Here is an 18,225-nt window from a genome sequence, read left to right on the forward strand (position 1 = left end):
ACCGCACGCGGACGCTGCAGGCGCTCAGCTCGGAAAAGAAAGCGCGCAAAGCCCGCTTCTACCGCAACGGGGACAAGTACTTCAAGGGCTTGGTGTATGCCATCTCCAGCGACCGCTTCCGCTCCTTCGACGCTCTCCTCGCCGAGCTCACCCGCTCCCTGTCGGACAACGTGAACCTGCCCCAGGGCGTCCGCACCATCTACACCATCGACGGCAGCAAGAAGCTCTCCAGCCTGGACGAGCTGCTGGAAGGTGAGGGGCTGTGGGGGGGTCTGCTGGCACACCAAGAAGCTGAGGGAGATCACGAGGACTGAGTGGGCTGCCGCTGCCTGCTGCTAAGGCCTTGCTTTGGCAGCAGGGCTTGTCCGTTTCTCCCATCAGGTGGGCTGGCAACAACGGTGGGTAAGCAGAAGGTGCTTCTCCTCTTCAAGAACCACAGGGAAGTTCTTGGCTGCCCTGTAGTCATCACCATTTGTAGTTAAGAGGAATGTTTTAATATAGTTCCCTAACTGTTACTATGCTGTCACTGGTGCCTCACAGCAGATTAAGCTTTCCTGGGTGCTGTGAAAAAGGATGTCTATAGCTTCCCACTTACTAAAACAAACCAGTGTTAAGTTCCGCTTTCACATACAGGTGGTGTCCATACTCTTTAAGGGAAAATAGCTACCTAAATCCAAAAACATTTGAAGGAATGGAATGCTTTTCAGAATTGTCTCTTAGTAGCCTTTGATAATGGGAGTTACTGCAGAGATGGTGTAGACCTTGAGAATCTGAGCAGTGCTTCACTACTTCTCACAATCATGGAGTATCCCAAATTGGAGGGAGCCAGAAGTACTTCTACTGAATGAAACATACAAGTCTTCTTTGTATGGAATGATAATTGCCTGAACAAGGAACAGATAAGCCTTTAAGTGCTTCCTACAGCTTAATTTACTGTCATGTAAGCTTGTTCTGTGGCTTCCATTTTAGTGTGCAGCATCTTTGCAAGTATGAAAGTCAAGTATTGTCAGGTGTATTTTGTCATAAGCCCAAATTTGAGTATGTGAAGAGACACCTCAAGTTAGGTATAGAGATATACTTTAATAGGATCATTAGAGTTCAAACTCACCTGTGTAACTTTGCTCCAAAGTCGATTGGTGTCAGCTGTGAGGCTTCAGCTTTCCAAATATGGTTTAATAGCACCAGATTGCATGGGCATGTTTCATCACCAATCAAATTACTCAGCTTAAAGCCTCAGCTGGGTGTTACTTGTACCAACTTTTTTTTTTCAGTATGCCCTAAAGCAGGACACAAAGATCAGGGTTATTTGACTTTCCCCCCCTTACAGGCCTCTGTCCTCACAGCTGATAATTATGGTTGGTGTGTTGGCTCAGGAGAAGTAATTTCTGTAGTACAATACTCAAGTGTGCATAGAAGATTCATGTGGAGTAGTAAGTGAAATATAGGTGTGAATTTAATATATTAATGGCGACTGAATTTACATTGTCTATCCTGATCAAGGAAAACTTCAATGTACAGGTTTTAGGTTGTTGTGTTGACTGGTGCTGTGTGTTGTGTGCAGAACCTGCTCTGACTTCTTTATTCTGTAGGTGGAGGTGGGGTGGAGGAAAATGATTTTTATTTCTATAGTATACTAAAAGGCAATTCTCACACATCTGAGTTGGCAACTCTCCTGAAAAGCAATCCTCCACCCCTACAAAGAGTTTTATGAAATCATTAAGGGTTGAAGAAACCCCTAAGATCATCTAGTCCAGTTGTCAAGCCATCACCACCCTGTCCAATAAACCATGCCCTTAAATGCCACACCTTCACATTTCTTGAATGCCTCCAGAGAAGTTGACTCCACCACATCTCTGGGTAGCCTGTTCCAATTCCTCACCACTCTGAGAGAGAATTTTTCCTAATATTCTACCTGAATCTCCTCTGTGTCTCCCATCCTATGCTTTGCTTGCAGAGTACGCATACCTGCAGAAGCTGTGTTTTCAGTAAATGCATGCACATTCCAGTTAAGACAACTTCCCTCATGTTCTCTTGAGATGTCCTATGATAGTATTTAACTTGAGCATTTGTAACATTGTAACGTGATGGAAAGTGCAACAATGATAGTGGGGTAACAAAGTCCTAGGCTGCAGCAAGCAAGGGTAAACGCAGATGCAGCAGCCATAAACAATAGAAACAAAGGGGGAAAAAAAGAACTGCTTACCCTTGGAAGGCCTCAGGTACACAGAGATCTCCAGCAAGAGATTCTTGCCACTTCTGCCAACCCTTTTAATGAGGTCTGGGAAGGGTTCCTAGTGGTTAGTTTCAAAATGTTAAAAACAAACAAACAAAAAAAACAAACAAAAAAAAAATGGAGTGTGGATGGTGCGGAAAGCAGATAAATGAAATCTCAGATAAACTAATGTTAAGTTCGAGTGACTTTTGGAAAGTTGGAAAAAGAACGAGTCTTAAGCATCCATGCTTAAAAAAAAAAAGACTCACTGTGTAGCCAAGTAAATGCAGCTTACAGTCTCATAACTACATTTAAGTTAATAACTGAAAGCAAAAACTGACTTCCTGTCTCTTCAAATATTCACTGAAAGAGTGACCTTTGTCATTGTGCTTCACTGGAAGAATAAAGCAAAGCAAATGTCACAATGAAAATGCCACTTCCTTGCTTTCTCTGTAAAATGAAAGGGGAAAGAGATTCCTGATTACTTAGTCATCTATCCATGACCAATACAATCTAAGGAATCTTAAGAAAATCCTGTAACATCATAATTGAATAACTAAATGCTCCAATAAGCATGCAAAGAACTTAACCATATAAGTCTAATCACCATACAGGAATAGGGAACGACAAACAGTGATGGGAAGAAAGCAACGTTGTAGTGAATCCATCATTCCATGAAATTCTCTGAGCCCTTTGCCAGCTGTTTTTTTTTATTGTTGTTGTTCCTAGTAGGCTTGGGAGATATTTTTTTCTTGTGGTTCTCTTTTTCCAGCAGAGCAAGCTTGAACTTTTTGAATGAGTAAAGATTAGTAATGTGCTGAATCTTGAACTGCTGTAACACAACAAATAGTTTCATATGGTATTCGGTAGCACTGCTTTTTTAATCTTTGGAAAGTTAAAAAGTCATCATGCATGCCAGCTACAGGCTGAACATCAGCCCAAACGTAGCTACTTAATGGAATTCCTAATTATTTGACTAGCTTGTTTGCACATCAGTGTCACTGAAATAGTGCATGGAATCACTGCAGTTGAAGTTAACTAATGTCATATCTCTGAATTAAGAACTTGAGACCTTAGTCACACATACCAAGCCAGAAAGATGTGTGTTAAACTTCCTTTGACTCTAGCTTGTGCAAATAGCTCTTGGACACTGAGCTACCTACCCTAGTATCTAATTTGGTTAAAAGCTGGCAGCATCAAATTCTATGCTATAATAGTCCAAACTGGCTGAATTGAGTCACCAATACATGTTTTTCAGGGTTTGGGTGCATTTGGTAGTCTGCTGTAAAGGGAAAACAGCTAAGGCACAGACATACTGTCAACTTCAAATATTACTGTCACAGGTTGAGTCACCTTAATAAATGTGATCTGGTCACAATTTTATTGAAACATGACAAGCTCCATTTTAAGCATATCGCTTTTCTTACCTGAATCTGACAGGCAAAAAAAAAAAAAAGTCATGGTTTGCAGGACCAATCCTAGGAAAATTTCATTTATATTTCCAGCCCCTGTAGATTAGGAAACATTATGGATCATAAGTTTGACAGTCTTCATTGCTTTCTTAGGCTGGGAGGAGTGAAAAACTTCAGTGCCTGCTTCTGATCTTGCTTGAGCATAGTAATCCAGAAAGAGGATGGATTTAGCTACTGTTACGAATTTCTTCCAGTTTCGTGTGCACCTTTATTATCTGATGCTACTCTGCTTTACTTGAGTAGTGGATTCCATGTGGAATGTTAACATTTTCATTTCATTAACAATAATGAAATAATAGTTTAATTTCTGTTATCTACCAAAGTTAGCTAATTAAGCATTCATCTAAATCCTTTGTTGTCTTTAGAACTGTAACTTCCCTAAAGCATAACACAATGGTAGTAGAAAGAACCATGCAATTCTTCAGCACTTAAGCTTCTGTTTCACATTGGTACTAGTTATGCCTTGTCTTTGCTACCCTGTGTTTTGATGTCTTGGTGGTGAAAAACATGGAGAATCTTGATTGTTAAGATCTGCTGTGAAGCTGGGAGAAGAAAACAACAGTCCTGGAAAGGAAAGTCATATTGATTTGTTAGGTGACAGGGACTCTTTCTAGTTCCTTAGGTAGGAACCATTGCTAAGAGTTCCTGTTTTTTAAACTACAATGCTTAATTGATACAGTCCTTTTACAGTATCAGTTGTTTGTCCCCAGGCTTGAAATCAGCACACACCTGTAAGGAAGTCTATGGGGAGAGGTGGAGAATCAGTGTGTTTCAAATCCAGACATTGCACAAAATACTTTCTGCTTTAGATTATGCATTGTCACTGCATATTACATTAAAAGTAACATAATAACCTAAATTGTAAAAAGTTGTTAACTGTTTACAGGCTGATGCCTACAGACCCACCCCTGGGAGAGGGGGAAGGGGAGATGGGAAAAGGGTAAGAAGATGGGCCTAAAAACAAAACAGCAGCAACAATCTGAGAAGGAAAATTAATTTACTAAAAATAATATCAGAATGCAAGATAACAATATAATATAATTGGAATTGAGGCTAATAAAACAAATGAAATAGGAGAGAGTGTCTAAAACCAAAGTCCTTACTCTAATGCTGAAGGCAAGACAGCTAGAGAGCGCACACGTGGAAATGAGCAGAAAGGGAAAAGGGAACATCTTGTAACTTGTGAAGTTTTATCTTTTCCTCTGAACACAAAATGGAAATGCAAAGTCCCCTGGGGTATGTAGTTCTTGTCTTCTCAGAACCAGGTGCCTGTAACTATCAGCAGTCCATAGAACTGGAGCATTAATTCTAACTCCCAGTGCTCTACACAATGTTATGATATGGAATATCATTTAAAAAAATCATAAAACGGTGACATTTCCCCTCCTATTCCACATCACTACATCATGCTTAATATATATACAAACAATAATTAACACATATGTATACACATGGAATTACTGACTGCACTCCCCCAATATCAAATTCCCTTGTGGCACACACTGAACATCCCCATTTTTCCAATATTACCCACCAAGTGGACCCAGGTCCCTGGCCAGAAACAGCTCTTCAGAAAGGTTTGCCCTTTCCAGAAGCTGGAAGGACCCAAGACTTTTTCCCCAGAATGTTCTCTACATGAACTGTAGGAACCTTTTCCCCCCTCTACAGTATGTAGGGAGCTGGATTGGGTAGGACTATCTCAATTGATAAAAATTTGAGTATTGACCAACCAGGTGACTTCTGCCACCCATTGCTTTTAACAATCCATTGTATCCTTTGATTTTACCAGAAGCTGGTGCATGGTAGGTGATACGATAAATCCTCTCAATGCCATGATATTTGGCCCATGTATTTACAAGAGAATCTTTACAAGAGAAGTCCCATTATCTGACTCAATTAATTCTGCAGCACCATGTCACCATACGACTCATTTCTCAAGACCTAACATAGCCTTTCCAGCAGCAGCATGGAGTATTGCTTATGTTTCAAGCCACCCAGTTGTTGCCTCCACCATGATAAGCACATAACACTTAACATGATGAGTTTGGGGCAAGATGATATAATCAGCTTGCCTTGCCTCCCTGTATTTATACTTTTACCATCACCCTTCCCCCCAGAGAGGTTTCGTCCTCTTGGCTCATTTAATTATGGTATGTATTTCATAGTCACGACTAACCTGTGCAGTAGTATTCGTAGTTAAGTCCATCTCTCCATCTCCTGCCCATATATATGTTGCATCTCTTCCTTGGTGGACCAAGGTTTCATGGACCCACTGAGGTAAAATAATTTATCCTTGTTCTACCAATCCAAATCTATTTGAGCTACATCAATTTTGGCAGCTCAATCTAACTGATGGTTACTTTGTTGTTCTTCGGTAGCCCAACTCTTAGGCACATGATCATCTACATGGCGCACCTTTACAACCATATTCTTTATCTGGGCAGCAACATCTTTCCACCATTTAGCAGCCCAAATCCTGTTTAAGTTTCTGTAATTACTCAGTGCACTGATAGATTAGGTCAAGAAAATATTATCTTGTCAGGGCAAGTAGATGGTAGCAACAATTAAGCAATTATTTGTAACCTGTTTCAAAAGGTTTAATTACCTTCCCACGCTAAAGTCAAAAGAACCAGGAAATCTCTAACAAGAGTAACGAAGAATGATAAAATGGAAGAATAACAATTTTAAAAGTAAAAAGCATTTATTCTCGAGTTTATGTTCAAATTGCAGTAGTTCCACAGTCCTGAGGCAATGGGTTATCAATGCAAAATACCAACATAATTGCTATTTCCAAGCAAAATAAGATAGTCCCACCATTGTAAATCAACTAGTTTCCACAAGAGAAGTGTAATCTACTTAAGACTTATTTACTTACTGTGGAGGAAGCAGGCGGTATTAGGTAGGGATTACGCCAAGATCCCTCAACTCTTTTCCTAAAGCTTTTCAGAAATCTTGATCAGGGAGTTGGGGCCAGAAGATGTTCAGAGGTCCCTTCCAACTTGAGCAGCTCTGCAATACTAAGAAACCTTATATGAAGCTGTTACCTGCACCTTCTGGCTAAATAAAGTCAAAAGAGAACTAGAAGCAGTCATCTGCTAAAATTCTTCTCATCATACCAGGTTTTAAACAGTACAAAGGGGAACATAAATGCTTTATACAACAAATGTTGGTGACTTATACAGGGCTACCGGAGGTGACATGAAAGAACTGTAAGAAATTTATGAGGAAGTTCTGTGAAAGAAAGGAAGCAAAGAAGACCTAAATGAAATGTAATCCTTCATAAAAGGGTTGCTTTTATTTTTAGATTCAGTCTTTTTATACACGCTGTAAATACACTCAACTTTATGTCAGAGTACAAGAAGGATGCTCTGCCATGGTCCTTCAGTTGGAAGGTTAGTTGTTTTAACAACTGCCACATTAAACTAAAAAAGCAACTTTTGGTACTCTTGAAGTAATGAGTTCCACTAAAAGAAGAGGGATATGAAATGGGGATGAAATGTACCTAGAAACCTGATTTGTCCTGCGTGCTTCAAAGTGAAACAAGCTTTAAAAATGTTGAGAAAAATGTGGTGTTGGCATGTCTTCTTACCTGCTGTAGACATGCTATTTCTTATGTTAGCTCTATCATCCTTTGTCATGCAGTGTGTCATTTAAAACACCGTGCTCTAAATGAATCTTTGAGAAGATAATAGTGCTTGTTAACACTTCACAAAATCTAACCAGAAAAGCTTGTTCAGGATCTTCGGTTCCAAATACCCTGACTCAGGATTTTTTAGTGTTATGTATTTCATTTCTTCCTTACATTCCCCTCTACATGGTATATCCACCTTCACTTAATGTGGAGGTTTTATCTAATGCTAAAGGAAATGAAACATCTGCATGTCTTTTATTAGCAGACTGTTTTTAAGGACAATATGTCTGAATGTTTCTCTGCTGTTTTTAAAAATGCCTTGAAGTTGGCTTCAGCTCATTAAACTTGTGCCATGATGAACCTTGAGCTGTAAGGCAGCTGTATTTCCTCAAAAACTAAATTTTTGGAAGTGATGTATACTTGTGGTACAAAACACCAAGATACATCTCTTTTCCTATGCATACCTAAAGTTGTATGGCTGACTTTTTGAGAATTTGTCCAATTCTTCACTCATGCAATTTTGTTTTGAGATAAGCTAAATACCTTCCCCATGAATAATAATATCAAATAAACAGATAGCAAAAGAACTCTTTCCTCAGATGAGTTTTTGAGTAGACTAAACAGTATTTAGACAACTAGTGATCTATGGCTATTTATTAGTCAGATTGATCAATATGATCTTGTTTTCTCTTCACCATGGTGGGAAAGCTGTGAATATTTAAGTTCAGTCGGTGTTCTCTGTAACTGAAATCCTGCAGTGTGCTTGAACTTCCTGCCAACATTTATGAATAGTATACCTGATTACTAATGCAGAACAGGTAAATTACTAAGAAGCAGGTAGCGTTCCCTCACTAATAGGCAATATTTCACATCTTCTATTTGTTTTTTTCAGTTTTAATAAGACACAGAGAATCAGTAAACTTACTCCATTTGTTGATTATATTGCGACTCAGAATGTCAACAGATGTTATTCATTTTTTGCTAGCATATGGCCCATTTGAGTAATTTCTGGTGGTAGCAGGATTTCTTCCTTGAAGTGTCACTTTTAGATTGCTCTGGGTACCGTTGTGAAGTGCTGGATGGATGGTACATATGTTCTGTTAAAATTATGATGCCAACCTATAAGGAAGTTTCATACTTCTGCCAAAACTGCTCTACAGGCTGGCTAGGTTTCCTGAAGAGTTTGGCTGGGTTTAGGGCCCCAGATTTAACCTGTGCTGGTGATTCTTGCTTTTCTTTTTTCACACATACACACATAATAGCGTTAATAGTGTTTTTACTTCATTAGTCTATATTTCACATCTTTACCTGCAAATTCCTGTGTAGGTAACTTTACAATCTGGTGGAAAAAATAGGGAGCTGTTTGACTCTTGTTAATGTTGTATGTCAATGACACTCTGTATTAACAGTAACGTAACTGCTGTTTAGACTAGCATGTATTAACGTCAAAATGTATCAAGATGGTTTCAAGAGCAAAGCGAGCCTTCAAACCTTACAACTGGCAGTATTTAAGTCAATAATGTAAACATATGAAGTATTGTTTATGCTTGCGTTTGGAGCCTTGCAAACTTTCTGTATCTGGTAGATTTGCAATTTCCTTTAAAAGCCACAGCATGATCAGAAAGCCTACTAAAGTCTCAGAAAAGATTTTCTTAGTGAGTGTAAGACTATAACACAATGGAAAGCATGGCACTAATAGCAGGGTAGCAAAGACCTAGCCTGCTGCAAGAAAGAATAAGCCCAAATGCAGCAGCCATAAAACAAAGAAGGAGGAGAATGGAAACAAAGAAAAGTCTTCTTGGCCTTGGAATGCCTCAGGTACACAGGGTCTACCCATGCTGCAATTTTGACTGGATGTCAGCCAGCATCCTGGCAAAGAGGTTTGTTTTCTCTCCTCTGAGAAAACAACTTGAAAGCACAGAAAATTTTACGATGCAGGATGGAATGGATCTATTTTTAAGTAAAGAGAATAGTGACCTTGTACTAGGTATCTTGACTGAAAGATTTGAGTACCTTCATAGGCAACCAGAAATAACATAAAAATTCAAAAATTAATTGTCGTGTAATTAAATTAAAATTTTGCAAATCAGTACACAGGATGGCTGATAATCGCATCTTTATGATAAAACATTGCTTTAAGTGTTTTTTTTTATTCCAGCTGTAAAATCATGTGGTTTTTTTTTTTTTCAAAGCCATCCTCAACCAGTTACCTAACATGTTTTTCACTTTCCTTTTTTTTAATTTAATTGTGTTTTCATGATTACCTCATTTGCCTTTTAGCAAGGACAACATATCTGAAGAGTTGTCAAGTGTCAGGGGTTTTGCTGAGCATACTTAGCATCAACATTGTTTTACTGCTGCTTTCTCTGCAACATTTGCAAGAGGTACTCAAACCCCTGCAACTGTAGATTTTTATTGTTATTGTTACTTTAGTTGCCCTACCTTCATCCACAGACACTTGATAAAACTCAGAGTAAACTGTCATTTCTAGCTGCTAACCGCAGTACACTTCCTAGGAACCAGATAGCTGTTTCTCAAATTGTTTTGGATCTCTGCTTTTTTTAACCTAATCATTACAAGACGGAGGAGCAGCAAAGCAAGAGATAGCCTGCTTGGATGTAACAGCAGTAAGGTGCAAAAGAAGAAGGAGAAGTGTCCGCCTACCTTAGAAATGCCAGTGTGGTACTTGGGTAGGCAGAGCTCTCCAGGCAAGACACTCAACTCCACTCCCAACATTTCAATGAGGTCTGGGAAGGGGTAGATCCTGGCTCCACCCCCTCTGCTCACTCAGGTACAGTGCACGCACCTGAGCTCCCCTGGGTTGGCCCTGCCTTCTCACCAGGTGCTCAATCACTGGTTCAAGATGTAACCTAATTATTTTGCAGGCACTGCTATTTTAGTAGTGCTTGCTTCTTTTCTTCTATTTTCTCTTAGGGGTTCAAACAGTTGCTTAACCACAAAACTAAACCACAAAACCCACTCCTGATAAAATTAAAGAGATGTTTAGAATTTGTGCAGTATTTCCCCATTTACAGCTGAAAAGGAACTGTAGATCATCATGCCTTTTACCTATGATCCTTTGAACTGGAGTGTTCAAACTCATTTGATTAAGCAGTTATCACCACCTACCATTTCCTGTCTGTAAAATATCCCTCCCACCCATACAGCAATCCAGACAAGAAAATCCATGCTACTCTTCAAGTGTCACAGTTCAGAGCCTGCTGCTGTTGACAAATTCACCAGCAAAGCCAATAGCACAGCTAGTACCTTCTGGACAAAGCAGAGGGAGCAAAGGAGCCAACAGGAGAGGTAACTTTCTCCAGAGATGGGGGAAAGTAGAAGCTTAAATTGCCAGAGATAGAACTGATAGAAATGGTCTGGAAGATACATTCTAAGATTCCAAAAGCACAGAGACAGAACATCAACTACAGTTAATCAGTACCGGGTTTACTCAATTGCAACAACGGTGGCCAAAATTGCGTACAGGAATCTATAATGTTATAACATGATAGAAAGTGCTGCAATGACAGCAGAATAGCAAAGTTCAAGACTGTAACAAGTGAGAACTCACTCAAATATAACAGGTGAGGGCACAGAAACAAAAGAAAGAATCTGCTTACCTTCAGAAAGCCTCAGGTACACAGCAATCTCCAGCAAAAATAGCCTTTCTTCTACTTTCTGCCCTTAAATGAGGTCTGGCTACTGTCCTTCTGGTCACTAATGGACACTACATGCAGCTGAGCTCCCCTGGGTTGTCCCTGCCTGCCCACCATTGCTCAATCACTGTTTCAAGAAGTGACTTAGCATTTCCACTACAGTGAGATTATATGTTAAGGCTAGACATAAGAAAATCTCATAAAAGGCACTTATAGAAAGAGCCAAACTTATCTATACTTGTGATTTGATTTGTAAAGTTATCTGTTCCATTATTAACCATGTTGGACTCAGTTTGACTGATTCAAACAACAGCAGTGTAAATTAAAAACAACCCCCCATGTGAAAGAAAAAAATTGTCTTTCTGGGTGTGCGTGAAGATCACCGGATTTAATCCCAAGCAAATTTAAAGTCAGTCTACATGTTAAAGCTGCAGTCAAATATTATATACAATACTACATTTTTACATTTAACTACCTACAAAGTAAAATGAGGTAGTATTTTCACAAATGGCTTGAAAATTCTTGCAAATAGATTTGTGCTGATGTATTGTCTACTTAGAGGATGGCTAAAACAACAATTCAATCAATATCACAGTGTTCCAAAACTAATGGTGATTTTCTTAGGCTTACTTCTGAGTATACTATTCTCTAGGAAGGTTACCTGTAGTGAACTTTATAGCTGTAATTTAATTTACCCCTACCATTTTTTTTTTTTAGTTAAATACTTCATACAGTTGTATAGTCCATTGGATGCCCTGTTAAGCCAATCAAATCTATAGTTGATTCTTAGAATGGCCAATATATAGAAAATCAGTCTTTATGCAGAATGTAACAAATGATTTATTTGCAAGTAGAACTTAGAAACTGTGGATGAAGTCCTGGCTGCAGTGAAATATTAGAAGCTTAAGTGGTAACTTGAGTAAAATAAAAACATCCTTTATCTTTTAGAATATGAACAAAGGAAGTCAGTGCATGCATTTGTCTATCTCATGTTATTGTGCCATATCTGCCTGCATTGCAGGTGTAGTAAAACTTGCTTTTCATGTAAAGACCTCAATAACCAATTTTAGTTTGTATGACTAAAATAAGAAAGCAGCACACAGTTTAAAAACACTTAATGAACAATCTGCCATATGCTACAATTCTCAAGTAATTAGGCTATTCCTCTATTTGCCAGTTATAGAAAATTCTGCAATTAGTTTTGCCAGATAAACTTTTTGGAAAACTAGAACAGTTTGTGCTTCACATTAAGGCTTGGTTGAATGCAGCTGAAACAACTTATTTGAAATACATTCTTATAAGAGATAAATTGTTTTGTTGTGAAAAACACTTTTTTTTTTATCTAACAAAAAAACTAATATGTAAGGATCAATAATAATATATATATAAACCTTTAAAATATAAAGAAACCTTTAATAAATGAGTATTGAAGCCAGCTCATATCATTAGGGAGCAAACTGGTATGAACCAACAGGTTTTACACTGCCGTTGTAAGTGGATAAAAATCCTTTTTTGTCTATACTCAATGAAAGTCTTGTGACAGGATGAATTCCCCTTTTCTGAGGTTGTTGCAATTTGACTAGACAGATAGTATGGGTCATATTCTGTGACAGTGTAAGGAAGATAATCTGTTAAGGGATCTGAAAGTTAGAATATACTATTGAGACTTCTCTGTGGTAAATCTAGCAAAAGGACCTGCGTTTTCTGCTTCCTTGTGTGTAACAATGTATTTCAAGTAGGAGAACCTGCTTCTTTATTTTGTTTTCCAGATTTGTTAATTTTAGTTTAAATCAGAGTTATCTTGTAAACATTTGATTTTCTGTTTTTTTGTTTTTTTTTGTTTTTTTAAACTTTCAATACATAGTAACTGTGGAGATAAAAATGTGGTGTTATTTTGAGACAGGGTGTTACAGGAAAAGTCTTTTCCTGCTTTCCCATTGTAATGACAGCTGCTTATTTGTTGAGTGTTAAGGATTTTCTTTTATTTTTTTTTTTGTCAGGTTTTTGTTTGTTTTCTGAGGAGAGGGGGAAGCAGTTTTTTGCCTTAATGTTAATAGTTTGAAAGGATAATTCTTAACATGCTTAGTGGCGTTCCATTTTGAGCTATTTTGTAGTAATTATAGCGACAATTCATTTAATTTCTACATATAGCTGCATAGGCTGTACTTCAGAAGTAACTCTGAGGTAGTAAGTGTCCTAGTGTACTGAAGTTTATTTAGAAACTTTGAGATGCTAGGGGCACTTGGTGTGCTTAGAAAATTATCCTTGTGCATAGGGTGTTGTCAGGTTTATTTATACATAAAAATTGTTACCAGATGTTGATTAAACTGTACCAAAGTCTTATACACATCAACTTTTAATCAAGAGGTCAGGGACAGTTCAAAGTTGAATGCCTGTGTACAATTAATGAATATATCTATGTTAGGGTATAACAGAGAGCTTGGCTATGATATTATTACACCAAAGCAGGAAACAGAAATGATAGGTAAACTCACCTGTAACCTGAGCTCACAAGAGAAACTCCAGTAGAGCGGATCTCCAGAGGAGATCCTTCCCCACTGGCAGTCAGCTCTTAAATGGGTCTAGGAGAGGTGGAGCCAGGCTTCACTCCTTCCTGCAGTGCAGGTGAATTGCCTTCACCTGTGCTCTGTGGCTGACTCATTGCTCACCTTAGGTGATTAATCAGAGGCTCAGGCTGTGATTCAACAGCCCCAAACAGCCTGGTATTGTGAACCCAGAATAATGACTGAGTTCTGGTTATTTGTTATTTTTAGAGAATATAATAGTTAGCATTCTTAAATGTCTTAAAAACCTGTGAGTATGCACACACACATTTGGAAAACAATCAAAGGAAAAACACACCAACTTCCAACCCAGAGCTACTTCCTAGGTGCACTGACAGAAAGTTTAGCATGTAATAATGGAAAAACGTCATCCCAAGGGTTCTATATCACACAATAAGTTAACTGCAGAGAGGAAAATAACAAAATGATTTGAGGTTTTCTTTTCTCACACAATACATACTGTCAGTCAGAATCTAATATCCTGTTCTCATCTTGCATCTAGATTCTGCATTAGCAATATGAAGAGGTTTGTTCCTATTAACTCTCTGTAAGGTAAAAAATAGATGTCTGTAAAAATGAAAACTTCTAACTTAAACAAAATCAAAAGCATACTGCTGTTGTCTGTGCAACTCCTTTGCATTTTTGATGTTAATAAGAATATTTGCATGAATGAGAACAACCAGCTTCTTTGAGATACTTTGTATGTGGCAGCTCTGTGTTTAGAACTAGAGAGCTCATTAGAAATTGTTTAGAAAATAATGATAGACTTTCCAAATCAAGTATTAGTGGATGTAGAGCTATTTCAGGCTAACACATTAATAAGATGTCTCTGGAGGCTCAGGCTATTGAAAAAATGCTGTTGACCCATGTAGAATTGTAAGGTAATTCAGTTTGGAAGGGATCTATTAAAGGTCATCCAATCCAGCATCTTGCTCAAAACTGGTCTGATTAAATCAGATTACTTAAGCCTTGTTGCAACTTAGCATGTGGTTCTGTGGTAGTGCAGGCTTCTTGTCCACCACAGTTCTTTCTAAGCTGTGCATCTGTGGATTGGTTTTGTTTGCTTGGTTTTTTATTTGTGTGTTTACCTACCACCACCAGTGTACATGCAGCTGCATGGGTATTCCATTCCAGGAACTTGTGGGCTGAAAACAGCTTATTTTCCTTTGTTTATTTTTTGGAAGAAGAGGTCTTTCTGTCTTTCTCAGTTGCTGTATTGTGCACCTTTTGATCTATGAATATAAGGAGAAATGAAGGGCATGAATGCCAAGGCAGTGGCATCCATGAAAACTTGTAACTAATTGTTTCTTTGTACTTCCTTGGAACATTGTACGTATGATGCTTCTGGATACAGAACTGGCTACCAAGCTTTCCTGAACAAAATAGTTTAATAATTTAATTTCATCCTGTTTTCTTTCAAATACAGCAAGCAATCTTTCAGAAAGGACTAAAGGCATGGTAAATTAGAAAGCAGTAATTAGTGTGGGAGAGAAAAGAAGCTCAAAAACATTCTCCAGAACACAGTAATTCTTAAGAAGGCTGAAGGAAGTTTACTGTGTTGCTCATAGAATAAACTTTGCAATTTTTTAAACAAAATCAGATCTCCACATCTGGACTACTTTGTTCAGTTCTGGGCTTTTCAGTTTGAGAAAGACAGGAAACTTCAAGAGTGCTCAGCAGAGGGCCACAAGAGATGTATGGGGGCCTGGAGTGCTTTCTTATGAGAAAAAGCTGAGATATCTGGGTCTGTTCAGCGTGGAGAAGACTGAGGGGAGTCTTCTTGATGCTTATAAAAATCTAATGGGTGGGAGCAAGTGAATGGGGTCAGGCTCTTTCCAATGATGCCCAACAACAGAACAAGGGGCAATGGGTACAAACTGGAACATAGGAATTTCAATACGAACATGAAAAAAAAATCACTTCTTCATTTTTATAGTGACAGAGCACTGAAACAGGCTGTCCAGAGAGGCTGTGGAGTCTCCTTCTCTGGAGATATTCAAAACCCACCTGGATGCTTTCCCGTGTAACCTACTATAGGGAACCTGCTTTAGCAGACAGTTTGGACTAGATGGTCTCCAGAGGTCTCTTCCAACACTTATAATTCTGTGATTCTTCAAGTTCATGTTGCTGTTTATGGAAACATCCTACATGCATGAGAAAATTAAGACTCTTTAGTTTTGCATCATGGCTGGTTCAAGTACTTTGATGTAAGGGTTTGAATTACTAACTGCTAATAAAGTGTTTTATAGTTTTTTTTGCTTATATGGTTATTGGTTTGTATTCTCACCTTCCTTCTTCTGAGGAGATATCGGAAATGCATGCTTTGAACTAGGAAAGAAAACAAAGTATAGTTACCCTTTTTTATTCCCATAGTTTCAGTCTCATTTGTGGCCGCACTGGAAGCTGTTGGTCTAAAAAGTGTTGACCGCATTTCAACAGTGTATCCTTGGTACAAAGTCAATGTATAACTTCTCGTGGTCAGGTATCTTCAGATGCTCACATTCTGCTCTCTTTCAAAAGAAATGAGAAATATTTTCAACCTCCTCGTTATCCTTTGTTGCGTTTCACTGCTTAACCAGAGGTCTTTTGTAACTTCTCTGAGAGTAGTGCTTGGATAGAGTTTGGCTAATTTACCAACCTTCATTTAAAATGATCTGCAGTTGGAATACAGAGAAACCACTGCTTGTGACAAAGCTGTTATTTTTAAATTGATAAAAATAACTGCAAGATCTTCTAAATTAAGAAAATGTCATCTTTTCTTTTTCAGGTGAAAGTTACGTTTGTGCATCCAATGAACCATATCGGAAAGTCGATTATACCAAGAATGTCAATCCAAACTGGTGTGTAAACATAAGGACCGGATCCACTCGATCCCTGACATCTCTGACGTCCACAAAGAGTGAAGTGAAGGAGAGTAAAGATTTCATTAAACCCAAATTGGTGACTGTTATTAGGAGTGGAGTAAAACCACGAAAAGCTGTAAGAATTCTGCTGAATAAGAAGACTGCTCACTCCTTTGAACAAGTCTTGACTGACATCACAGAAGCCATTAAGTTAGATTCGGGTGTAGTCAAGAGACTTTGTACACTGGATGGAAAGCAGGTAAGAGATTGAATTGTTGTGAAAATCTAACAATTATGAGTTACTCTAATTAAGCTTGTTTTTATAACTTAAGTTCTCATTACTATATAGACTTTAACCTGCTTCTGAATATGAATAATTAAGTAAACAGCTTATTTTTTCATTTCTATTCAAAATATCTAGAAAAAAAATGTTAAAATTCTCTCCACTGCAAAAGAAATGACTACTTTAAGTAAAAGAAAAAACACTTTTTCATACACTGTGTTGTATTGCTAAACTAAGTGCTTATTGATTATTTTCAGTAATTTATTTTCACTTGAAATTTTTGAAAGTAAACTGTTTAAAATACACATTTTCAGAAGCAGAGTCGTATTTTGAGACTACTGCATGGTGTTACGGGGTATATGAAAAATATTGCTGTCCTCTTCCACTTCACTGCTACAGTTTACTATTTAATGAACAAAAATACTGGAATGTCATCCTGGATACAGTAATTAAGATTGCTAAAGCCAAGAATTTTATCTGAAATAGTATTTCACAGGTGATGTTTGTAGCTTTACTTTTAGTTTTAAAATGGCAAAAACATGCTGTTGAGATTAATGACACAGTTGGTCTTTTATTCTAACCCAGAAATACAAAGGAGTGACCCATAGAATATTGTTCTGCACCAGGTAAAAGTGTCAGTAATACATTAGCTGTTTATCTGTCTGGCTAGTGAGTCAGCCTTTTGTGTAGCAGGACTGTGACAACTGACGCCTTTATTTGACACTGATACAGAACTTCGACAGCTTTGTGAGTCTAGTAACGCAGAGCAATGTAGGCTGCAAAGTAGATCATGTTTGATACCTGGACTATGTTATCGTTGACTAAATAGCGGGATCCTTGCTCATTCAAAAGGTATTTTTGCATATCCACGTATCTGTATGTTTTCATGTGCTACTTCTAAAGGTTTTGATTTTGTTTAAGGAGAACAGGGAACTTGTTTTGCTCGAGAGATTTATAATAGTAGTGGTCCTATGGACCACCGAAGAAGCACCTTTTCCACGTTGAAAGTTGCTAAATAACGTATTGCAGAAAAAGTACACTGATTCAAATAATCTGCATGTGAGGTATTTCTCTCTGGTTAGCTGTGTACTACAGATACACTTTCTATATTTAATTCTTGGAAAGAAGTACTTTTGTTCATTAGTATTAAATAGTGAAACAAATATGTAAATGAGAATCCTGATAAATGATATCTGCAGGCACTATCATATGCTCTTTAGTTCTTCTAATTGTTTTATATTGTGGATTTGTTGGTTTTCTGTTTTTCTTTTTTTTTTTAATTAGATTTGTTAATTACTTTTTTTTTTTACAGGAGAATCCTTTCCAAGAATGTGCTTTGCTTTTTAAAAGTCCTGAAATGTGATTTAGTCATGTTTAATTTAATTCACTGTAAAATAGCTTAGAGAATATTTACTCTACAATAATTATTTTCTCCTGCCCATGAAGTCTTCTGTTACTGTCCCATAAAAGAGTTACTTTATTTTCTCAGGCAAATAGTTTAAAAAGATTTGGGAAGAATCACAAAGACAACTGCTGCTATTTGGAGGCTCAGTTCAGATTCACT

General features: G+C 37.8%; 1 protein-coding gene across 1 annotated transcript in view; it reads left to right on the top strand.

The window, feature by feature from the left end:
- The window catches only part of DCLK2 (doublecortin like kinase 2), a 77,603-nt gene that overhangs the window by 831 nt on the left and 58,547 nt on the right, over positions 1-18,225 (top strand). Inside the window, exons 2-3 of the mRNA XM_010709572.3 lie at positions 3-252; positions 16,303-16,637. Of these exons, the coding sequence (XP_010707874.1) occupies positions 3-252; positions 16,303-16,637 (585 nt within the window). The remainder of the gene's footprint in view (positions 1-2; positions 253-16,302; positions 16,638-18,225) is intronic.

The sequence above is a fragment of the Meleagris gallopavo genome, chromosome 4 (assembly GCF_000146605.3).
Source record: "Meleagris gallopavo isolate NT-WF06-2002-E0010 breed Aviagen turkey brand Nicholas breeding stock chromosome 4, Turkey_5.1, whole genome shotgun sequence".
Classification (NCBI taxonomy): Eukaryota; Metazoa; Chordata; class Aves; order Galliformes; family Phasianidae; genus Meleagris; species Meleagris gallopavo.